General features: G+C 43.5%; 1 protein-coding gene across 3 annotated transcripts; it reads right to left on the reverse strand.

Moving 5' to 3' along the window:
• Positions 1–25742, reverse strand: CDCP1 (CUB domain containing protein 1). 3 transcript variants are annotated; one of them, XM_064417432.1, is made up of 9 exons: positions 25724–25742; positions 12698–12901; positions 11029–11385; positions 9396–9764; positions 6955–7182; positions 5890–6270; positions 5205–5570; positions 3924–4005; positions 1–2744 (listed from the first exon to the last, which is right to left on the reverse strand). In XM_064417432.1, the coding sequence occupies exons 2-9, from the start codon at positions 12855–12857 to the stop codon at positions 2312–2314; spliced, it is 2376 nt and encodes a 791-aa protein (XP_064273502.1). In that variant the 5' UTR covers positions 12858–12901; positions 25724–25742; the 3' UTR covers positions 1–2311. The 3 variants fall into 3 exon arrangements, with proteins under 3 accessions (XP_064273502.1, XP_064273493.1, XP_064273498.1); XM_064417423.1 differs by lacking the exon at positions 25724–25742 and adding an exon at positions 25349–25505; XM_064417428.1 differs by lacking the exon at positions 25724–25742 and adding an exon at positions 15181–15241.
• Position 25743: the final 1 nt, after the last annotated feature.

Genomic DNA, 25743 nt, shown 5'->3' on the forward strand with positions numbered 1-25743 from the left:
TTGGCAGTAGCATTATTATTTATTTATTTAATAAAAAAAATATTAGAGTCACAACTTTCTCTTAATGTCAAACAAACTGAAATCTGTGTCTGAGCTCTTTCTTTAAACACACCAAATAAGCATAGTGAAGGTCAACCTTAGACTGGGGACATCTGCAAACTAAGGTTTATAGTGTCATGTGAAAAGCCGAGTTAGAACACATAGAAGTATCAGTCAACAAGAATCATATTCTCAAGGATCAAGAGGCTGTGAACAAAAGCCCAACCTCCATTATGTTTTCTTCTTGTTGGTTACAAGGAACATGAACTAAAAATTTCATCTAAGGAATTGAAGAAGTTGAGCTAGAGGAATGAGAAAGCCTTGGATTTCTTTTACAGACTATTCAATAAAACAGAAGTGGGGAACATTGATCAGACAAATGCACAACTGGACTACTTTGATAAAATAGTTTTTGGCAATTCAGTTACCTGAGAAAAGGTGATACCAGTATTGCAGAAATCTTTTTAAGTTTTCAAATGACATCAAAATTATTCACTACACTTTGAAATATATGATCCCAGTGAGTAGCCAGAGATCTAGGGATACACATTTCTCTACTGAAAGTGATAAAAATGAGCAGGAAGATACCTGGAACAATTAAAGGCACTTTTAGCTGGCACGTGTTTTGATATGTGCTACAGAAAACTGTGTCAGGTATGACATTACACTGAATTGTGTAGAGGTCCAAGCAGTAGTAACACACTGTTAAATACACACACTTGACCAAATAGCCAATCAGCAATGCCAGCATAGTTAACACAGGAAGAAATCCACATTTTTACTTAATGTAAACAGCAAGGTTTCTAATAAAGGCATTTTAATTTTAAATATTATAATGTTTAGCATCATTGCATGCAACACTTATCTAAAAGCTTCATGTCACCTCTGTGTATCACTAGGCCAGAAACAGTCATGGCAAGGTTTTTGGAGAGAAATTCTCCCGTTGTCGAGTCTAGTGCTGCACACAAAATTACAAACACCCTCAGCAAACTGCACACCTGGACAAGGCAGATGTTTGTATATAAAAGGCAACTTCATTGGCACAAAGGAATCTGGCCCTCATGTTGGCAAAGGCACAGAAACTGAGCGGCATGCTAACTACAGCACTTAAAATGAGATCTGATTTCAAGAGATACCTTTCAGGGACAGCTGGACAACTGAAGTGCAAGTTCTGCCAGAAGTCAAAAATTGTCCCCATCATCATAACAACATGGTTGCTAAATAAATTCAGACTGATACAACAACAAAAAATTAAAATATCTAGGCTTTTCTTGTGGATTCATTCTTTGCAATTCAGAGACACGAGGTGCTGTAAACAATTTTCTTTACCCTGTATTTTAAAACTTAGTAACAGGTGAAGTGAAAAGCACTGGTAAACACCTGAATGACCACATCATTATTTCTTTATTGAATCCTTACTCTCACTTCAACCAGAAGTGCAAGGTATTAGTAAAATGTGAATGTCACAGGCACCTGAACAGAACCACAAATTGGTTTAGATTTTTGAAATTATTTTTGTCAAAGAGCAAATAAAAGAGTCTTTGGTGTAAGCTCACATGGTGGAATCCAAGTATAACAACATCAGCTAAAACTTAAGAGAAAGCCCATAACTTATTTTCTGAAAGAGAAGAGCCCAAGCTCAAGTGATCACACTGATTTACAGGCACAGAGCTCTTCCAGGCAGCATACATGGTCTTTCACTACACTCACCCAGCCACTGGCATGTTAAATCTGATGGATTTTCAAGCTGCAAGTGATGGAAAGGACGGTGTCCCACCTTTGGTCAGATATTGGCAGATTGCCTGGACGTGTGCAACCTGGAGCTGCCCTGAGACAGTGATGCAGTCTGCATCTGCTAGGAGTCACCAACCCACATTCAGACAAATAATGGCTTGTGAGAGGAGGACAGAACACTCCCCCCACTACCAGTGGCCAGTTTTAAGCTGGTGGTTAGGAATTAACTTTCCTGATGCCCATATAATAAAAAGCAGAAGCACACCTTTGGCACCTGTTTCACAACCAGTCTTGGAGAGTCCTGACTGGTACTGAGTTTGCTAGGTGTTCACTTTAAAACTGAAAGCTATCAACAGCTGAAATTAAAAAAAAAGGACAAAAAACAACTGAAAACACATACATGAAACAAAACAAGATAAAAACTTAGTTAAAAATAACACTACTCTTCAGTATGTTTTTCTCCTAGGCCACTGTCCTTACACCTGTGTTTCCACAGGAAACTGCTATACCTGGCATGAAATTACTCCACTAAACCATCTCATTCCTTATTTTCCAGCAAGGGCACGCTTGTATCTCCCTTATCCTTTTTATTTGCATCTCCATTGTCCTCTGACTGCCCCGACTTCTGATGAGCAAACGTGTAAGTGTCTTGGTCTGTGTCTGCCAGGGACAGAGGCTCCTCCTCGGTGTTAGAAGAGCGTTTAATGTCTTTTCTGAAGGAGAATGGAGGTGGAGAAGGTGGCAAGCTACCAACGGGTCCATCAAAAGGCCGGTAGACATCGACTTCTGGAGAGACTGAGCCATTGGACTCCTTCAGCAAGTGTCCATAGACCACAGCATCATCAATAACTGCATAGACATGAGACTCATTGTTTTGCCTCTCTTTTCTGAATAAGCCCTTTTTTCCAGGCATCTGGGTATTCACGTTATCATTGTACACTCCCACCATGGGATTCTGGGTTTTCTTCTTCCTGTTACAGAGATGAAGTTGTTAACAGGTCAAAAACAATACATCTGGCGTGTTGGAATTCAGTAACAACAGCTTTTATTCACTCATCCCAACTACACAGCATCAGGCAGCCTACCTGAATTAAAAGCTTTTTGCAATTTTTGGAGAAATAATTATTGAGCCTAGACATTGTTTTTTTAACAGAGCAGAAAACTACTTCATGCTATTTGGTTACCCACTGCTGCTCTGCTGACCCTGCAAGATTAACTCCAATGGTCTCCCAAGCACTGGGGTTCTGGCTGTGCACTTGTACCAAGCCCCACAACATCCACTGGCATTAGTAAGACCCAGAGACCATTAGATCCTCACAAAAACAAGGCTGTGTTACTGAAGACAAGATACTGGGTCAAAATGAAAGTCAAATGAATTTTTCTTAATTATGCTTTCCTGACTGACTGCCCCCTAAATTGGAAAGAACAAAGGCTGAACAGAAGACTTTTAAGACTATATTTGTGAAGTCTTTCCTGCAGGAAAATGTGCTCCTAACTGCACTAGTCACCATATTGCATAAATTCATTCCAGCTCTACAGCATCAGGACCCAACCACTTTGACAGCACTGAGCACACATGTATCAGAAAGCCCAGGCTATCAATGACTTCAGACTCTGCTCGTATGAGTAATGCCATGCAGGTAAGTTTTGCACAACCCACTTCTCTCCCCAAGGGCTCATCTCACAGAAAATTGCTCCCACTTGATGTGCAAACTCCAGGAGTTGCTGGAGGCTGTGTGGATGAAAGAAAACTCTTAGTTCATCTGCATGAGTTCACAGCTTGTTTGAACAAAGACTTGAGTGGAGTCATGCGTGCAACAGCCACATTCATTGGGATTTCATGTTGCAGGGACTGCTGAGGAGGTCCAAGCAACACCTGACTCACACTACACCCAAAAGCCTGCACTTGAGGCCAAGGCGAGCAGTGCTCTGCAGGTTGAAGTAATGTGACTGCAGGAATGCTGCTCTGCTCTTGAAGTTAGTCAATTTAGAGTAAAGAAGCATTCCTGGGGTCAACACTACTTCCACTGTGCCATCCTCATGCTTTAGACCCTGGTTCAAAGGATATCAACACATGAAAGAGAGGGCCCAGCAGCTCTCCCAAAATGCCCTCTTGAACTGCAGTTATACCTGCTGAATTATGAACTTACTTCTTCTTAACACAGCATACAGTCAGTCCAATCACTGTGAGAACTCCAGCCCCAGCCACCACAGCAAGTATGATTCCGAGGTCTGCAAACAGACAAGGAACAAGGACACTGAGCAAAAGAAGGAACACCCAGCTTTCTCCTAAAATCTGTCTGGGTTTGAACCCCTTTAAGAGCTTCTAAGCATAGCAGCTTCTGGCAGAGCAGGAGTTCCTAAGCCATGCTTGCCACAGGGCAACACAAGCCATTTCCAAGAGACTGGAGGCCAAGCAACAACAAACTCCTGCTGTTGGCAGTGGAGGACAACCAAAAAGCCCAAACAACCCACCCACCTGCAAGAGTTTGTGATACAGCTCATGCACTGCTAAACTTACCTACAGCATCTCACACGTCTCTGGCTGAATAGGCAAGGAAGAGATGAAAGCACAGAAAGAAACAGAGAAGGAGTCAAAAGAAGAAACAGTGGTATTTCCACAGATTCCCCTCAAAACCATCCTTTCCTCTGAAATATACAGGTTGTGTTGACCTGGGGTTTTCTAGGAGTCATGAAATTGATTAGGGAAGTCCATGCATAGCAAAGAAAAATGCTGCAAGTTTCAAAAGCAGCACAGATTGAAAAAAAAAAAAAAAGAAAAATTAGAAAGTGCAAATGTGAAGCAAATTTACATAAGTAAAGCCTACCATAAAAATGCCCTCTCTTTTTTTTTTTTTTTTTTAAACAGTTTATGTTTCAGGGAGATGAAAGAGAACAACAGAATTTGCTGCTAGCAGTCAGGGCCCAATCTCCACTAAATGGTCAGACCTGTCCTAGGGAGGATTTCTTGCTCATATGAACACTGAGACTAATTGAACTGCTAACATGAAGTGAGGATTACTTGTATGAATAAGTTTGCATAATCAAATCCCAAGTTGTTCACTAGGTCTGTGACCCTGGAAGGGAAAAACATCATCTTATTATATATTCTGTCTGTTATCTCCAATTAAAAATGCTAAATTAATTTTTTAAATGAAATCTAGTCTTACTACCTTGATCCTTGCCATTTCTTGTGTCAACGAAAGAAAACCCAGAAATACACTTCCTGCCCCCCCAAAAACCATACCACATTCAAACCCCTCCTTCCTCCCCAGCTCCTAGAAATACCCAGCTGAAACCCTTGAAGTTTTTGAGGGACAGACTTTTCCAAAGGCAGGAATCTCACAAACTGCCTACATCCATTGCTGTTACCTCAAGGGAAAGCAAGGAAACAAGCAGAAAACAAACCACCACAACCTTAGAGCACTCACCTATCTGCTTGTCAGCCAAAGTCACCCAGAACTGCAAGGTCAGCTGCGTCTTATCCACGGGTCTGCAGTTGGAGACGTTCACCCAGAAGTTGTGGAGCATGTTTCGGGGCTGGGGCAGGAGCTCGTCCTCGCGGCGCACGATCTCCTCTGCTCCCAGAGTCTCCTCCTTGATGTTGACGTAGGCACGGCCCGTCTCACAGGCAATGCCCATGCGGTCCTTGGAGAACCCGAGGCGGGCAGTCTGCTTGCTGGGCACAGCGATCAGCCAGGATATGGAAACATAGGGAGGTAAGCCGTAAGGCCAGTTGGGAGTCTGCAAGTAAACTTTAGCTTTTGGATCTGGACTCACAGTGAATATGCACTCATCTGTAGCAAAAGGGAAAGAAGAAAAGAAAACTTAGGTTTGATAATTATTGTCTTTTCCCACATCAGTGTTATCACAATAAACACAGACATACCTGCAGAATTTGCCACAATCAACTATCCACTACCTGGAATACAAAGCTCCTTCTCTGTTCCCAAAATAAACCACATCTCTGGTTCAGATAAAGGATTCTAGAGTCTAGTCCTAGAGCCATTGATAAAGGATTGAACTCCTAATTTCTGTTTATCTATATGTGCTTTTATGAGCCTATTGAGAGAGCTATCACTGTACAACAAAGTAGTACAAAATCTACTACCTTACCTTTAATATGCGGCACGAAAGACATTTTCAGATCCTGAGGGATTGACTCATTGATGAATCCTTTACCAAATGTTTTTAAGGATATGGTGATATTATTCCTCATCTGAATCTTTTCAATAGATCCACCGGGACAGAACACACCAACATTCAGCTCTGTCTCCGGGGTGGCACTAACAATGTTGTAACTGTAGCTCATGTTGCACCTCTGCTCTGAGACGTGTTGCTGAAGTTTCAAGGACGGAGACATAATTTCTATGTTGATCATATCAGTGGCCAAGAGCCTCCAAATAAACTTATGTAGTCGAATTGGCAATCGGGTAATAGCCTTGGGCACTGAAAGGGAATAGATCTTCTTCTGACACCAACGAATATCCATACAGCCTGCAAAAACAAACACAAAATCCCAAGGGCTGGGTATTTCTTGCACAGGAAATACCTGGGCACACACAGAGTACTGTCAGGTTTGCATTACAGACCCAGATAAGCATCCACCTAAGAAAATATCCTCTCTTAATAACCTTTATCCAAATGTGTATTGACTGTATTTAAAGAGCTTTCTTTATAGGTGCAGGACACCAAAGAAACAGAAACACATTCAAAGGCCCTCACTCAAGATATACCTGCGGACTGGGGCACTGCTGCAGACAAATCAAGGCACGGATACTTCAAATCTCTTTTCTACCTGTAGTTGAAAGCATTTGGGGAAATCCTACATCAAGGGGACATGCATGGAGAACAAGATGCACTCCTGATGGCAACCTTGGTCCTGCATTTTCATGGGCAGATTTATGGGTCTCTGGCTCTGTTTCCATAATTTGCAGTGACTTAGGTGACTTCTATCTCTTCTCTTCTAGGAATAGCTAGGCAGTTTCTATTCTTAAAGGCAGAATGATGTACTGAACAAGTCACCTCTAGGTTCATTGTACCCATCTCCCAGCTGGCCAAGCCCGGTTTCCAACCTCACTCCATTTAAAGCCAAAGCAAGGGATCAAGTTTGGCTGACCCTTGGGGAAAAACAAGCAAAAGCACTCCCTAAGAAACAGCATTAAGGCACTTTTGTAGTACCTATGACTTTTTCAGCCGTGATCCTCAGCCGGGACAAGTCCTTGCACAGAAAGGAGATCCTGTAGACGGCACCAGAGGTTAAAGTCAAGACGCGGTCGCAGGTGCGAGGATCCTTGCAGATCAGGCACACAGGTTCAGACATGAGAGGGATGTGGCTGAGCCACCCTTCCAAGTGTATTGTCACAGTCATGTTCCTCTCCTTGCTCAGGTCGACCAAATGGGTGACATCTGCAACAAAAAACACCCCAGAGCAATTACAGCCAAGAAGCACAGTGTGAAGCAGAACTTCCTTCACCTCTTCTCACCCCATTATATAAGCAGCTGTTACAGCAAATACTTGGAACATCTGGAAGGAGAAAATAGAAAGAAAGAGGAAAAAAAATGCAAGTGTAGCTCATAAAGATTGACTGTCATGTGGAAAGACAGATTTTGGATCCAGGCAACATCCTGGTGCTGTTACTAAGGCACCTCTCTTTGATGTTAAAAAAAGCAAGCAGGCCCAGTGGAGGTGTCCCTGCCCATGGCAGGGCAGTTTGGAACTGGATGATCTTTAAGGCTCTTTCCAACCTAAACCATTCAATGATTCTACAAAGGACAGGGGGGAAAATAGTGTACCTATATACACACATATTCTATTACTAATCTTCATTTTCCGGTTTTAGCTTTAGCTACAGATCCCAAAGTCATACACAAAAGGTGAATAAAATAGCTTTCTCCTGTGTGGGAAATCAGGCAGACAAAAAGGCAAGTGATCAAATGGAATTATCCAAGTCACTGGCACAACCAAGCACGTAACCTAGGACTCCTACTGCAAGGTTATCATTTTTCAGAATGTTTTTTCCTGCAGCAGCTAAACACAGGATGAATTAGATCAAGAAGTTATTGTGACTGGCAAGAGCCATATTTTCTTCTATTTGATGACAAGAACCACAGACAGCTGTGGAATACCCAAATGTTTGGGAAGCTTTGAGAATATGCAGATAGCAATGCATTTTTAATAAGAGCAATGTTGCAGATGGCAACCTGAGGGCTGAATTTGAATCTTTGATGGAACTTATATAACTACAAAATCAATCATGAAATCCTATAAAATCCCTAGAGAAACCACTGTTGTCTCTTAAATCCAAACGGTTTATTACTTGCATTTCATTTACGGAATGACAACCTGGTTTTAATTTTTTATGTGATTATTGTCTTGTCTACTGGCCATAAATATATTAAAATTCTTTTTGCTTTCAAAAGAAGAAGGGAGATAAAGCTGATTAACAGAATATAATGTTTTCATTCTGTCTAGCTTCCAAGATGCTCACACAATAAATGTAAGCAAACGCAATTTTGTTAACAGCAATTCTGTGAGGATTTGCTGTTCATAAACAGAGCCAGGCTAGACAGACAAAGAACAAAGAATTGTAATCGTGAGATGCTACAGATCCTTTCTGGATATGTGACTTCAGGGCACAAGTCATTCAAACCTTATTCTCTCTAAAATTACCTAGACAGCCTCTAAGTAGCTCCTGACACAGTGGCAGTCAAGTGTTGACTTTCTTCCACCTGCTCTTCTGCAGTGAGTGCACCTTGATTATTAACCTTCACCTTGAACTGAGGTCAGAGCTGCAGAGTCAGAGGCTAAGTCACTAACTCCATGGCTCATTACCTACACAGGCCTTTTATTTCTGTTTTTAGAGAAATGCTCTGGTATTACAAGTCATTGTACTAAACCAATCTGAATTTAGGGCCAGAAAACAACAAAAAATGTTTTCTCAATATAGAGAAAGAAATGTAAAGAACATCCAAATATGTAGGGGATATTATTAGTGGAATAGCTTACTGACAACTTTTGTGTTTAATGTGACTTCTCCACACTTTTTGATGTTCAACCTCCTCTAGGAAGCAAAATTAAAACGTAAAGGAAGAAAGGAAGGGAAGATGGATATTGATGCCATTAGCAATACAGAGACAATTTTACATCTCTCAATTCACCAGTTAATACCACAGATCTTGCTACCTACCATGACAGTGGGTTTCACCTTGTTAGGTGCAAGTGCTCACACAGGGAACAAAAAACTGGGTTCACGCTTTAAAGAATGATTTTTAAAACGCTGAGTCTTGTGTCTGAAAGCAAAACTGTTAAAGGCATTTTTCAATTACATGATTCAGGTGCTGGAAACTGAAAGGAGTCTCCATTTAGAAGTTACGGTGTAAAAAAATACTGCAGCACTAAATACTCCATTGCAAATTGCACATTTCAGCATCACTGCTGGATGGTGGCCAGTGGTACCCTGGGCAATGAAACAGGCCACAGCATTGCTTGGCAATCTCCTTAAACGTATACAGGGACAAAGTTCAAGGAAAAAAACTAAAAAAGAGTATTTATCTCCCTTGTGGTGCTCAGGCCAGACATCTGTAAGCCAAAGCAACAAAAGAGGCAGGCAGGTACTTACTCTCATCAACCTGCGGGTGCTGAACGACGACTCGGAAGAGCAGGCGAAGAATGCCTGGGTTCTGGGCATCCTGATCACAGCCCTGCAGGGACATGTTGAAACTGCCAGCCATATTGGCAGGCTGGCTGTCGCTCAGCTTGAACACCTCCGGGTTGCTGGGGGAGCCGGGGATGTAGTACTCCACCCTCTCCTCCTTCCTTTCGCAGTTGGAGAGGCTGTAGTTGAGGAAGAACACGCTTGCTCTCATGTTGGGAGGAATCACAAACTGCCACGTCATGAGCTCGTCTTCTGGAAAGCCCAGTGGGTAGTTTGGGGACATCAGGGTGATTGAAGACTCCCCCTTCAAAATGGATTCAATGATGCATAACCCTGAAACAGGGAGGGAATCCCAAGATATAAAACAAGTTCCAGTTACTGAAGACACACTGGCATATCTAGCACCCAAGAAGCAGAGTATTTTTATTTTGACAGTGAGATCACCCACTCCAGCTACTGGTTAGGTTATTACAAACACTCAAACTAAAACATATATTTGAGTTGATTCTTATGTCTTCAATTACAGAAAAGGTAAAGAATGTATTAATACTGCATTTGCAGTTTAGCAGGTTAACCTTTCAAGCACATGGACAGACAAGCCTTTATTACTGGCAAAGGCAAGACCCTATTCCTATTTCTACATTTGGATTTGCAAGAGCAAACACACAACCCAATAACTGCTTCTGCTTCACTGGGTTTTGAGAAACAAAAGATGCAAGCTTTTATAGCAGCATGTAGCTCCCTTTACAAAAACCTCCTAAACTGAACAAAAGCACACCAGCAAAGAGCCTCAAATAGGCATATTAAAACACAAATGTGAACTGTGCAGGCTGCGTAAGACACTTTATCCTTGGATGACTCTTGGCAGTGTGAAGTTGGGTACATAGAGATTATGGTCCCACTCTAGGACTCCAGTGACGGTGTGCAAGTGTGAGAAGTGCCAGGAATTACAAAACACTCATGTTCTAGAAGCTTGCACCTGGACCAGGTTTCTTTTATAACTGATAGCAACAACACTAGAATTCAGGTATAGAGCTAGATTTGTCATGAGATCACAAAGTAACCCACTGATTGCTGTATAATATTCCAGGTATTTTAGGAAGATTATTACACAACAGTTTATGTTACTGTGCAGGTTGAAACAGATAAATGTATTTATGCAGCCTCCTGTGCCTTCCAGGCACTGCTTCGCCTTTTCCCACACTCCTCTCCTGAAGAGAGGTATTGGTTTGAGGCTCCAGAAGTTAGAGAAACTTTTTAAAAAATAAACAAGACCAACTACACACTGCAACCAGTGAAAAACTCTCTGGCTCTTTTTAATGATATTACCTAGTCTCACCTAGCTGAATGCACAAAAACAAGAAAGAAGGTATGTTTAAGTCTTAGGAAATTTAAAATTATTAATGTATATCAAATGCTTTGACTTCAGAAGAACACCATCTAACTAAACTAAAAATCATACAACAATAGTTTCCAGAAAAGATGAAGTGAAAGGGAGTTAGGGATAGTAGCACCAAAACTGGAAAGAGCTGTGAAGAAAGGTTGAAATGGATTCTGCTGCAATCTGCAGGAGGCAGCTGCACTACTCCGTACTCACGTTTTATGGAAGCCCTGTTGGCTATGTTGAAGCCTGAGGTGGTGAGAGGCAAGTGCCACGGGAGGTGCAGGGACATGACAACTCCTCCCAGCAGCTTGATGCGAGACACGGAGCCATTCCTGCAGAAAGTGCCAATGTTCACCGTGGCCTTATCAATACAGCTGTTGATGTTGTAGCTAACGGAGTCTGGGCACGTCTCTCCTGCTTCAATCTGTCTTAGCCAGGAGGTAGAAAATTTTAGTTCAAGTCCAGCTTTTGTACTTGCCTTCACGTCCCAGATGTAAGTCCTGTTAAGGCGAGGTAGCCCCGGTGGGTAAAGATGAACATCTCCAAAGGGACACGGGCCTGACACACAGTCTAAATGCAGAGAGAGAAGAGCTGTGATACACTCTGGAAAGCATTCCATTAAATGGGAAGTTTGATACTTCCCCTTCCTTCCTATTAGCACAATTTTTAGGTTGCACTGATTTTTTCCTCTACTTGCCCTAAAAGACACTCCTGTAACATGGTCACAGGCTGTCTCCAAACAGGACTCCCAGCCCATAGAACAGACAGGATAAACCTGCTTTAGTCAGGCTGACTAATAGGAGGGATTCATTGTCCCTAGTATTCTGCCTTGTTTGCTGAAGAATTTAGAAGGTATTTAGTGAACAGGGCAGAGTCTGAATGGGCAAAAGGGACAAATGCAGCGTCAAGAGAGCTGGATATCACAGATCTAGAGAATTCATTTTATCCCGTGTGCCCCAGAGAGTTCCTGGCAAATAATTAATCTTTAAATGTTTAAATGCTTGCCATGAACTGTATTTTTGTTCCCTTGGTGCCTGGATGAACAACAACAACTGCCACTGCAGGATTCTGGGGGGAACCCAGAAAACTTTTATCTGAAAAATCCAAACAATTCATTGACACTCAAAATAATTAACTTTAATCTGTGTCTAGGCTTTGACTTAAAAGAAGAAATATCACAAGTGTGTCTTGCAAATATATGAGATACAGTGATACTATCTGCATGAATCATATGAATAAAATTACAAAATATGAAGAGTATTATTCTTGAACACCACCCCAAAAATAATGAAGATGTTACTAAAGACTGAATACCCAATGAAGTTTGGGATCTAGTTGAGAAGTAGCACGTGTTCATGCCATTGAAGAGTACATACACCAGGGATAACATTCAAAGCAGAAGAAGCTTTAGTTACACTTCTGAATTTACAGTTTCTTGACTTCAATAACATTCATTAAAAATAAAGAAACATGTGCAGGTCTTCAATGTTTGTGTTGTCCTTATAGACAAACCCAAGCTGTTCATCAAATACATAATATATTGTGTTATAAATGTTCAGAGGCTTTTGTAAGGAGCAAAAAAGATTCTTTGATGTGTTTATAAATTGTGGGAAAAGGAAAAGCAGTAAGGAATTAATGCAGCAAACCGCATTCTGGCTGTTTCCAACACAGCCAAGTCACCATTAATTCTGCCAGCTGCAATACAGACTTCTTCAGCTTGCATAGTTATAGTAGTCATTCAAGGTTATTTATCAGTGCTCAAAGATTTCTTCTTACCTAAGATTATGGCAGATACCTTAATACAGCAGCAGGAAAAAAAGCATGTGGTTTTACTGGAGAAAAATTACCACTGGGGGAAAAAAATCAAAAATCTCTATCTTACCAATATTTTTCTGAATTTCTGCGATGAAATACTTCTCTGGAGTACTACAGGTGAAGGTAAAAGTCACATTGTCCCCAGGCTTTATCTTGAGTTCCGACATGAAGATATTTTTCATGCGGATTCGACAGCTCAGTGGAAGAACAGGTTTCAGTTTAATCATAACTGTGGTGTTGTCCTCTTTATGAAGAGAGATTGTAAAGGAAGCTAAGAAAGAAAAAATACATACAACAGAGGTGTTTTGTTACTAGCACATACGAGCAACACCAAGCTCTCCACACAGCCCCACAGATCCCACAGTGTCCGAAGGAATATTAGCATCCACTTCTCAGGAGCCTCTGGTGTTTTAGCAATGGAAAATGCCTCCTCTCTTCCAGCACAGACAACATAAAAATACGCTTGCTGCACGTGCCCAGGAGAGGTATACAGGAATTTGTGCACAATCAGTTCTGCTCCAATTTAGCCTCACCAGTGTCATTTATTTCACAATTAAAAAGTAGCTCAGCTATTCCTTTCAAATTGCTGTTCTCCTGATTTTTGTTTTCAGTTTGTTATCACACAGCCTGCTTCATTTCTGAAGGCACCCATCAAGTCACGACTCAATTCAGGAAGTTTATTCAGCAGCCAAACAAAAAAACAACTTCAACTTTAATCACAGACAATGGTAACAGATGAATTTGTGGGTATACCTCAGCAATTACTGCAGGCCAGATGAGGTATTCCAGCAATACCAAAAGCACATACCAACAGATACTTTCAGGTGCAGTCATGGCCCTCTCCCACCCTTCACAACTCATTCCCTGAAGGTACAGGATGTCTGTGCAGTGTCCCTCACCAGCACAGAAGGCATTTGTGGCCTGAAGCAGAGTGTGGGTGCTTGGACACTTCCTCTCCATCTCTGCCACGACCATCATTGATTCACAGCTTTTGGGAAATACTTCACAGACTTCAACCCATCCTCAAGTACTGCCAGATGCAGGAGCAGCTCTCACAGGAAATACTGGAGCCACTGAATAAACTGCTTGTTGAATAATCTTTTATTTTATGGGTAGCAGTTTATAAAAAAATGACTAAAACCTGGCTGTCTTCTAAAAATATACACACAATATAAGACACCAGAGAGTACTGACTGGACATTCAAGATGACTGTTATTAATTCAGTTGGATGCTTAGCATATAATGAGGCCAGCCCTGGTTGAAATAAGTCAAGTTTGCAGTGAAGTCAACCATACCCCAGCCCCAGGTGAATATCTGAGAAGAGGACAGAAGGTAAGTTTTCTGCTGCTTGTTTTCATTGTTCTCCATTCCCTATTTTGGTGTATGGAAGATAGAATCTCACTGTATGCAGTATGTGGTACTTGAGCTTTTAGTGAATATGAGAAAAAAATCATGCATATAAAAAAAATAGTAGGAGATCTAAAAATAAAGGTACCCCAAGTTTGGTTCAAAAACATATCTGCCTTGAGTGGGACATCACACAGGGCTGCATGACAAAGCTCTGCCCATGTGCCAGGTTGGGAATCCTCTTTCTCATTAACCTCAATGAGAAAAAGATTTGTGCTGGCAAACCCAGCAGAGCAGCGCCCTGAGGGAGCCCCTGAAGCCATTCCAATTACCAGGCAGCATGTCAGGAAGGTGTAGGAGAACAGCTGGCTCACACACATCTGCAGGATGCTCCAGGCTCTGGCCAACTGCTCTGCATCCCTGGAGCACCAGTCTGGTCCACACCAGCTGCTGCTGGTGCAGGGGTGATAAGGATGCTGATCAGAGCCCAGACATGCAGGGGCTCACCCGGTGGGGTTGTGGGGAGCGGGGCTGGACACACCATGGGAGCCCTTGATCAGCAGAGCCTTCTAATGGCACACGAGCACACCAGAGACCCTCAGCAAACATACCCAGCTCAAAGCTCCAGTCATCACAGCTGCTGAAAGCAGCTTATTGCATTAGTGACTCAATTTCACACAAAACCCATCTGTTCTATTGAAGAGACGTTTAAAAACCTCCTAATTTTTACAGGAATCTCATGGTTTTGCAGGGCCTGATTTTCACTGCAAGGCTTTGCAAAAGCCCCGGGGACTGAGCAGTCATCATGATTGGTCCCTGCCACTGGAAACATTGAGGCTCCAGGTTTGGCAACACCAGGCATCAAAAACCCCACTGCTAGGGGGAGTAGGGCAGAACAGAGCACTCAGAGCACTCAGAGACATCATGTGTTTATCTGAGTTTTGCTGGCATTGAGCCTTTTTGCAGCCTTTCTAGCTTTTCTACACAATCTTGCAGTCAAAAGACTTAAGTCCTTGAAACTGCCTTACCTATCTGCCTCCAGGATCAAAGGTTTTAAATGAAAATCTCAAACACCATGAGGATTACCAAATTGCAGCATGTATTTTTAACCACAAGTTTACCAGCCCTCTAATACCATTAGTGAGTACCTGGTCACTGAGTAACTTTCCTACAGCATTTAAGTGACAGAACAGTTCTCTGACCTGAGAGCCCACACTGCATTCTCCTGCCTCTTCCAATGGCTGGCATGCTTTACATCTTGTTTGTGTTTGTGCCTTAGAAAAGAGGTTTTCAATATGGATTTTCCTGAGGAAATAAAAAAGATGATGGTGTAGCCTGGGAACTGCCTGTACAATGACCTTCCAAGCACACAGGGGACAATTGCAGGGGCAATGTCCATGGGGTGGGGAAGAGAGTAAAGCCAAGCAAGCAATCAATGCAGCTCTTCCTCATTCTTCAGGAGGAAGCAGCCTCCAGAAAAGAAAGCGAAACTACTGCTTCCAACCTAGCCCAGAGTTCTATTTTTTATATCACTGGGATCTTTTTGGGTTCTCTTGGGGTTTCATTTTACTACACTTAGTGCACAAAACACCTTTGACCATGATGTTCATAACTTTTCTGACGTTTAAGTCATCCAGATATAACGTGTTAATAACATAAACTCAAATAATTAATAACTATGGACAAAAACCATTTTTTTCCTTGCACAAGGTACTTGTCATACTCCCCTTGTAAGTTTTATAAGTATTACTGAAAAGTCTGTTTCTAACTCTCTGGTCAAACAGTTATCCCTGTTCCTTTCCCCATCCCTGGGACAGCACAGCCATACAGCCAACCTGGCAGGACAGAGACCAGGACCACTAACAGCCAGCCCTCCTCCACCTCATGCTGGCACATGGCTCTTATTTTTAGTCATGAGGATTAGGTTTAAGCATAGCCTTAAGCACGTGACTAGTTTTAAATCAAAACAAATACACACCCTGAGCTGAAACCAAAGAACAGAAATTTTCAACCCTTGGAAATAAGCAAAGGGTCCTACAAGGGTCAAAACAAAGTATCCCCTTCCCCAGCCCCTGAAACACCCAAATTTAGCTGCCTGGGCTTTTTTCCCCTTCTTTCTGCTCATCTTGCTGACTTCATGACCATATAATCATTCTTCATTTGATCTCTGTGCAAGAATACCAAATATTTGTCAGGTCAATATCATTTTCCTGCATAGATTTATCCCATTCCTCAGCTTTCCTAAATAGAACCTGCCCAAAATCACAGAAGTGTTTCCAATGATCTATATATATATATATATATATATATATATATATATCGTATCATATAGCAGGTAAGATGGATGCAGATCTATACCAAATCAGGCCAGCAAAGTTGCCTGCTAGAAGCCCACATAAGAACAAGCACCTTCTGTGCATAAATAAACAGCTTGCACAGAAGAAAATCCACAGATAATAATTTTGGCCAAGAAATAAGAGGGTGGTGCTGCAATGCCAACAGCAGCCAGCTGCTAGGGATGTGCTGAACTGCATTAGACTATCAAATCCAATAGAAAAAGTAGAATAAAAGAATCATGCAGGAAGTATAAGCAGTGACTCCAAAGTCATTAAAAATAAATTAAGAAATGGCTAAAACTCCCCAAACTACAGCCACACATGAGCTGCATAACAGAGGGACTACCTAAAGAGCAGCTTCATTGGAGAGTTTTTATAAACACGAGTGAGTCTCCTCATGAGTCACACTAATCTGTCTTTGTCTGTGACTCCCACTGCATGCCTTTTTATTAGGATTACCAGTAACTGGACACATTTCTTGAAAAGAAGCAATTTCCATGCCTTACTGCTGCTGCACAGGGATGACACACAGGATATCCAAACCAACATGAGGAAGCATTGCCAAGCTGGATCTCGTCTCTGTCTATACAACAATGGAATTGTTCAGCTAGAAGATGCTAGAGGTAAAGCCTGCAGTCCTGAGCTGGTTCACAGCTGATGCAGACAGCTGATCTCACCCTATTCTTTTTTCCTCTAAGCAATTAGTTTTCCAGCCACCCTTGGATATTTCATCAACTTCCCTAATCTCAATCTACACCCTCCCTTCCACAACTGGATTTTTCTACTGCTCATCTTCATTTCAGAATGGGCCTTCATGAGAATTTTCTCACCACAGCACCCTTTTATTACTAGAGTAATGCCCCTCTCTGCAGAAACAGCTTTTTCTTAACACAATGATATTTCCAAACTTTTAGGTTAGTGCTCAGAGCTCTTCCACTGGGGTTAGAAGCAAACTGTGTAGTGTAAAACAAGTTCAATCACTCCAGAGAGTGGAGCCTAAATTTATTTACTGTGTTTGCATCTGACAAGCTCATAGTAATTTTAACATGTATATATAAATGTCAAAAGAGCATTTTTCCTGTACAAGAGGGAGTGCAATGTAGAAGACAGCTGGCAAATAGTCAGGGCAGTAGCACTCACATGGAGCATGTGTACATATACACGAGCAAAGGACTTGGCAGAACAGCAAATTTTATGGCTTTGTAAAGTGCCTTGCTACACAAAGCAGGAGCTAGAACAGAGTCCAACTAGTTTTGGCTTGACAGCTGCATTTTATTGCAGTCATTTACCCATAAGGATCCATGGATTGTTCCACACGACTTGACTGGCTGGATTAAAACAATCAAAAAAGCCCCAGTCAGACCAAGAAGACAATACCTCAAACGAAATCCCAGATGTTAATTTATCCCGGAATTATGCACAAACACTGTTAGTTTGCCCACTCCGGTTAAATCACGGGCTTGTTCCATGACAGCCATTTTTCCCGAAACCCAGCTGGATGGGGCTGACTCAGCCACCATTCATGAGCTGGAGGAGCTGGGCTGCTGCACAAGACGAGTAGCAGCAACTTGCTCTGATTATGAAATCCAAACCCCTGTTCTGCCCCAGGGGGATCTGAACCCACACAACCAACATGCCTCTCCAGAGAACAGGCTCATTCCCTGCAGGGTGTGCCACCAGCTTGGGACAAGGATAGCACAGGGATGCTGTTTGCCACTACAGCCTGGCAGGCTCTCTGGAGGCTCACTGCCTTTTCCGAGCCCCTGCAGGGATGCTGACCTGCAGGCACACTCAGAGCCTGCTGTGGTTATTCCACAACACATAATCTGCTGCAAGAGTCATGGCAAGAGGGTGGGAAGCAAGAGGTATAACACAGTAACTCGGTGTGCTGGTGCATCACCTCACCACACTGAATTCACACTAGTGAATTGTGAATTGCATCACAATTCACTGCACAGTTCACTCAAATTGGCCAAAAGCACATAAAGGAATATTTGAAAGAGTAAACATCTTCCTGCTTTGCCAACTCAGTTGTTTTGCACCCGTCTTACTAACATCTTGGACAATTTGAATGCAACTCCAGTTCAACTGCAGCACCCAAGCATCATCCACTCCTCCAGTCTCACCTGCAATGTAATCCAATAAGGTGACTGCCTTCATAGTCTTCAAGCCCTTAGCAAAGTTAGTCAGGGACACACACACTGTTTGGACTCCTCTCACCTCCTGAACAATGCTGTGCACAGCAAAAGAGATCACCATCACAAACTACAGCCAACCCTTCTTCATTTAAATGCAAACTACTCCCTACATTACATGATTATCTCCTCGTATTTGGACCTGTCTTCCACCACCACAATTGTCTGGGATATGAGGTCCATATTTTGTGAAAGGATTACTTTCAGAGAATCACCCAGAAAATCACAGTGATAAAATCTGGCAAAGCTTGTAAACCCTTAGAGATAGATGCTGCCAACTGCTATTATGCCATGCCAACCACACCTCAGGAGCGGGCTCCTGGGGGAGAATACCCATTCCTCAGCCTGCACAGAACAGCGTCCTAATCATCACTGATTGTTTGAACTGATAGCCAGGATGGGGATGCAAAGCAGGTGAGAGGTTCATATTTTACTCCTCATCAGGGAGGAAGGGCAGACACTCCTGGCATAGTGATGTTACAAGCCATTCCAGCACGGTTCACCAGAGAACATCTGTCAGCACCCCAGGCCAACAAAGCTGCTTACTCAAAAGTTGTTAATTCATTAATTTGTAATGTCTAACAGGAATAAAGTACCTTCAGATTTAAAATAACTGAAGAAAAACCCCAACAACAATATATTTCTGTACTTACACAGCTTTCTCTAGAACCTTTCTGAAGATAATTAAGACACTCATATAACTCATACAATAGATTTTTTTAAAGAAGCTTTTTTTCACCACAAGTGGGAAAGAGACACTGTTGACTCTCAGCTGTAAAATTATTATTTTACAGATATGAAGTGTTGTTGCTTCTGCAGAGGTGAGATGGAGAGCTCAGCAATCCCTATGAGCTGACCACCAGCATACAATGTATAAAATGTTCCACACCTGGGTCTGCACAGCTTGAGGAGAAAATGTCACACTGGCTGGAGAAACATTGACACCCCACAGGTCCCTGCAGGAGCCTCCCTTGATCAAAGGGGTGTTTGCTTGCATAGTTTTTTATCCCTACCTTGATTTAAGCCAGCAAGAGGACAACACCTCAGAGCATGTCTGAGCAGCTCTTCAGACTTGGCTCTGGTTAACAAAGGTGTAAAAGCACATTTCGCAATCAGGGATCCCTCCCACACCAAACATCCTGCTGTCAGCTCTTAGTCTATCTCTTCTGAGGAACTCCAAATAATCTCTTTCCACTCCTCAAAGCTTGCTCTCCCCTCTGTCTCACAGCCAGGGACTCAGAAAATCCAGGACCAACTCCAAAATGCCAGCATTATCCTACCTCCCAAAATAAGAGTTTGATCCAACTTCAAGTAACCACACTCACTTTGTTCCCCAAGAAACCAAAAGGCACAGCTCAAAGCAGGCTGCCCCATCGCACCCTTGGGGATGGTTGTTAAAAGGTGTCCAATAGAACAGCAAAGTAGAGACTTTACCCTGGTACAGGAGATAGATTTTTTTAAAAAATCACTTTTTCCACAGCAATGGCAGCCTGGGCACTCACAGGCAGACTAGATCTCACTACCACATTGAAATGCATATCTACAGACACTATGGCACAATTCTTCAGCTGAAGGTCTTCCTGGAAGTCCCATCAATACTGCCCACACCAGGCAGGCTCAGCTGCAGGCAGCAAACCCTCGCCTCTGTCACCAGCCAGTACAGAAACTCAAGATGTTGCTGTGCTCTGGCTGTGAAGGCCAGCAGCCAACAATGTACTAAGCACAGCCCAGCCCACGTCCTTTCCTTCACACCCTGGTGGCACAAGCAGATGTGAAGCAAGAAGAAGCTGTATGGTAACATCTGCAAGATATTTGAGAAGTTTACGAATCAAGGGATGGTGACCTGGCCCTACTGGCTGAATCCTACTAAGAGAGCACTAAAAGTCAGCAGCTGCTCTTCAGGAGCTGGTTAATGGTTTGGTTCCAAGAAGCCAACCCCTGCTGCAGTGGGTGTGTTGTCCTCTCCAGAGCCGAGGTTTGACAGAGACACCTGAGCAGCACCAGTGAGTTGGATGCTGTCCCAAAAACTGCTGGAAGTGCTTGTTAAGTGGTATCTTTAGTTTTTCCCCCAGTCAGGCAAAGATTTATAAATCACAGAAATTGTTAAAGGTGCAGATTTAAAAAAATTAACAGAAGGTTACAAGAGTAGTCTAACAAAAGAGCTCCTTTAGATCCAAACTCGCATCCAAGATGATTCTCTGCATATTCTCTAGCTAATACATGCTTTGCTGCAGCTGAGTCTTTCTAGGAGCTCTTCAAGGACACCAAGTCCAGAAAACATCCAGAGGGCTCCCTAGCACCCAAAGAGAGCAGGAGGACTTTGCTGCTGTAAGAGAACTACTGGCCAGCTTAGCTCAGAGGCACATTCCACTCATGGCAGTGGTGAGCAGCACCCAGCTTCTCCCATAGCCCCAGGAATAACCCAGCACCACCACTGATCCCACCCCGGCCACAACAAGAAAGGGTACAACTCCACACACACTCACTGCTCTTCTGCCCAGGACCTGAAGAAGGTCGTGTTTTGCCATCAGCAATTACAAAAAAAAGCAAATGAGAGTGGGGATCCATACAGAAAAACTGGTGAAAGGAGCTATTCAGCCATCATCTACACTAATCTGCAAATATGCCGTGCCCCTGTCACCCACAGCTTTAGTCAACACAGGTAAAGCCAAAAGTATCCTGACTTTGCTCTCAGCATAGGATGGTTCCTCACGCTACTTCCAATTTGAAATATTTCTGGAATGCCCTAAGTGCAAAGTTGTTCAGCCTCTGCCTAAGACTGAGGGTTTGGCAGTTGTGGATCACAAAGGTTTTCATTTAACATATGCCGGTATCAATATCAATTAGGCTAAGTGATAAAGGCTACATTAATAAACTGAACCCTGGCAACATTTATTTGTGAAGAATTCCAAGAAGTCAGATTATTCTTCAGTAGTTTTATCCTACTTTTTTTTTCTATTCCAACCTTATTTGTAGATAAGATAATTCATATAAGCAATTAACAAGCCTGAGCACAATTGACCCAAATGATATCAGATATCAGGCAGGGGAAAGGTTCTTCCTTTATTTCATACAGCAAGCCCGGATTTCTGTCTAGAAACTCTCATTGCAGTATAGCAGGACAACAGACAGAATTGTAATAAAAATGAGAGGAGGACAACCTTCTAGCTAACAAATAACTTCCTCCACGCCACGGGTCCATGGTGGCACTCTGGACATGAGATTCATCAGCCTCCAATCCTCTCACCTTGCTTCTCCCTTGACTAGCCCTTTGCCTTGAATCAGTGCCAAGAAATAATCCTTTTCAGCATGCTTTCCCCTAATTATTTTCGGCTGATGAGCCACCACATCAAATCACAACCCCAGGCAAAAAAGACACCAGCCACCTAAGGAGCCAGGCTCAGGAGCTAGCTCACCACATCCCGTTTCTTCTCTCGTGGGCCACTTTGTAACCAAGTGGTTGCTATTTATTGGCACTTCCACTTTTGAGTATGAGTAAGCCCAGGAACAAGAGTAGAGCTCTGGGAGGAACTTCATTCACACAGCTCTAGAGACAACAACCTTACTGAGGATCTCTAGTGGGGGGCACTCAAACTGGTGGTTATTTGTGCTGCTATGGACAATAAATTCAGCTCAGTGTATCAATCCTTCAAAATTTTCACATTCCCACCACCTCACACACTCACTCAAGCCTTCCCATCACCTCTACATTGCTTCAGACTTACAGATGAAAGAAAAACACAAACAGACAAGGCTCACCTCTTAAAAACAAATATTTCAAATACATAAAGTTCTGGAATTGTGAAAAGAGGAATTAAAAAAAAAAAAAGGGGGGTATTTTCTGGCAGAGAATTTAAGGTAGTAGTACCAGAACTGAGACAAACTATAAATAACTTACTATAAACACATTAGTTTCTAGAGAATAAAAAATTAGCACTCCAGACTGACAATGGCATGAGGCAAGAAAAAAAAAAAGTTACAACACATGTACGTTGGTTGTAGTCTTAAAAGGAGAGGTCTCAATTGAATGAACAAATGGTGATTCAGAATGGAAATAATCCAGTTTCCACCGACTTTCAGAGGAGAACAAAAACGGCCATCATTTATATTCTGTCAGAGCAGCAGAATGACCCTGCTAACAGCTCGGGGGGGTTTTATTTTATTAAATGAAGCAGCTTTACATGTTAAGACTGATGTGTGACTCAAATCAGTCAGTTGCCAAGAAAAAGATAACTGGAGGGTAGAGCAAGAATCAACATGGCACTATCTCTAAATTCACTCATTATAACAATGACATTTTAAAGACAAAGCCCAGAATACATATGTAGATTTTATCACATTCATAAGGATACTTTAAACCTGAAACGTTTATGTTTCATAGACAGCACAGAAGCCTGATTAACTTCATTATTAGTGCCTCAAAGAAACTCATTTTTAGTTGGAAAACACATTTTCAAAGGTCAGATATGCAATACTCCGTTCACACTCCCACGTCTGTGCACAGCCAGCACACCAAATACTTCTTTCTGTAGTTTTCCAGCTATAAGTTAGAGCCAATCTTTCATTTGATAATTTACTTTACACATAAAGCTGCACCTCAAGAAAACCCACAAGCTCCTGCGAGGACCATGTGACCAGCCACGCTCCACCTACACCTTCCTACAGGAACACTGCTGTAATACTGTACCTGCTGGGAAAGGGTGGAGCAGGGGGGTGACAAGAGAAAGAACTCCACCAAGGATAACAAGAGAGCTTTAGACACAGGCACACCAAAATCTGAAGCCATCCCACCAGAGCATCACCACTCCCCAGGAGGAGCCACACGTGCCTCATACACACCCCACGTGCACACCCAGCCTAAACGTGGCTTTGCTGAAAGGGAGGAAGCTGCAACCAAGGAAAGGGAAGCAGCCAAAGCACAGCAACAGCAGAGCCAGTACCAACGTCAGCGCCAGAGCAACAAGAACTCTTTAAAAATTACAAACTACACAGGCGTGCAGAGGAAAATCTTAACCTGAGCTGTCTTGGGCTTTCGGGACAAACCTTTGCTCAGGGAAATGTTCCAGTAGTTTTGGTTGTGCAATAACAACAGCAGTTCCCACCGGAAGGAAGGAGGTCTCACGTGCCAACAAACCTGGGAAGGCACCATTCCCCTCTGCCTCATGTCCCACTCGCACCATCCCAACCTTCAGTCTGCCAACCCATGCTGCCACGGTAGCTGAGACTGAGCCACCTCTTTTCTGGGGGACTGGAGCTTCTCAAAGAGGAGGAAGGCACCACATTGAGAGTCTGAGAGGGTGACAGAGGATCTGGCACACGGGAGTGGTGGTGGTGCTTGGAGACAGACCAGCGGGGGGAAGCCTGTGGTTGGAAAGGAAGGGATGGAAGGAGGTAAGAAGAGGGGCCACCATCAGTGGCAACAAACCACTGGGCCTATCAGTGGCGTTTTCTGTGACTTCTCTGTCACTAACTTTGCTTTAAAGAGCAACTTCAGGATTTGCCAAAGAGCAAGGCCAAAGAGGTTGGGGAGCTCTTTCTCCTACATTCCTCTAGATTAAACTAAAATCCTTGGACAGTCTGCTTCCACTGCTTCTAGTGCTGAGCCATCTAAGGTTTTAAATATTTGTTTACCCTGAAAACAAAGCACAATTATTAAACAGCATTTATTTTCTTTTTCCTTTCAAGAGGCTTAGAGAGGCAAATTGCTGTTATTCACCCAACTCGAAGGCAATACGCTAAATGTAAATATTTTATTTAAAAGACTGCACAGCTTGAAACTTAACCCCCAGGGCTGCCCAATTTCAAAGGAAACATTTTGCATGTATTGTTCATGATAATAATGGCCTGAGCTCCACGTCAGCAGAACCAGTGCAGTTAAAGGCAACAGAAATATTTAAAAGGCACAAATTTCACATCAGACTCTTTAGGTAATTTACAGTCACTTCAAATAACTCACCAGTTATTTTGTACATAAGGACTCACACTTCAAGAGCCTTTAAAAGGACTACAGATAGCAGTTAACCAGACTGTTTAGACTTGAGGATGGGCATTTTTTGCAATCAAGTAGCTTTGGATATTGAGGAAAACACCACACACTGTCCCTGTGAACTGTGTTCATAACTGGAATTCTTTTAGGGTCGCACACAGGGTTAGATACATGGGATTTCAACAAGCATCCAGGAATTTCAAAAGATGCAGAGCTGGTAGCGAACATTAAACCATCTGACTCGGCTGGGCATATAAACCTTTCCATTTCCCTGCATCCGTGGCTTACCGGTTGTTCTACATAAATAATACCATTCTCTGCTGAAAACCCGGGCACGATCCCACACAGAACACAGACCAAGGAGCTTCTGCCCTTTAAAGAGAGTTCAGCTGCCCCTCTGGGGTCCAGGGGAAAGGACTTTGTGAAGTTATTTGCATAATCAATACTCCAGCAAGCAAGGATGTAAAGACCAAGTAAGTTTTTTTGTTAGCATTTTCAAAGAACAAAAAAAGTGCTGAAACTGAAATGTCCCACCGCACAAACATTACGGACGCGATTCCACCCCACCACCCCCGCCCCATTTAAATAACTAATAGCTATTAAATCAGCAGCAGCACACGGAGATAAAGGCAGAGTCACCGGTCTCTCGCCTGCGGTGCCGCCACCTCAAGCGAGCCCGGGCTCAGCCGCGCACCGGGCGGGTCCCGCCGGCCCGGGCAGCCCTGAGGGGCGGCGGGGAGGGGACGGCAGCCGAACCCCGCCTGGGGCTGATGGGGAGCCGGGGTGCGGGGAACCGAGCCGAGGGTGGCGGGAGCCGGCCCATCCCTGCCCCTATCCCTGTCCCTGTCCCTACCTTCCCGCGGGAGCAGCTGTGCCGAGGCGGCCAGGAGCGCGGCCAGGAGCGCGGCCAGCGCTCGGCCCGCCGCCATCTCCCCTCATGGGCCCGGCGCCGAGGCGGGCGGGCGGGCGCGGGTCCCCTCCGGCGCCGCCGCCGCCGCCGCTTCCTGCTCCACCTCGCACCTGGAGGGGCGGGCCGGGCTGGGCAGGTGAAATCCCTCCTCTTCCTCCGGCCGGCTCGACCCCGCCCGGGCGCTGCTCCGGCCCGGCCCCGGCGCGGCGGGGTGGAGCCGGCTTGGCGGGGTGCCGGAGGTGCGGGACCTTGGCAGGGAGGTGTTATTCCTGCCCTAAACGCTTTTCCCTGCCCATTCCCGACAACATTTACACCTACCGAAAGGGGTTTGTGTTGTC

Source organism: Passer domesticus, chromosome 1 (assembly GCF_036417665.1).
Source record: "Passer domesticus isolate bPasDom1 chromosome 1, bPasDom1.hap1, whole genome shotgun sequence".
NCBI classification, from domain to species: domain Eukaryota; kingdom Metazoa; phylum Chordata; class Aves; order Passeriformes; family Passeridae; genus Passer; species Passer domesticus.

Bases quoted from the DNA above. Each gene is read 5' to 3' on its own strand.
- CDCP1 (XM_064417423.1), bottom strand. From the start codon at position 25,424: ATGGCGGCGGGCCGAGCGCTGGCCGCGCTCCTGGCCGCGCTCCTGGCC. The intron at 11,386-12,697 runs GTAAGATAGAGA...CTCTGCATTTAG, and splicing joins AGAAATTCAGAAAAATATTG to ACTGTGTGTCAGGCCCGTGT. The intron at 7,183-9,395 runs GTAAGTACCTGC...TTTTTGTTGCAG, and splicing joins GCACCCGCAGGTTGATGAGA to ATGTCACCCATTTGGTCGAC.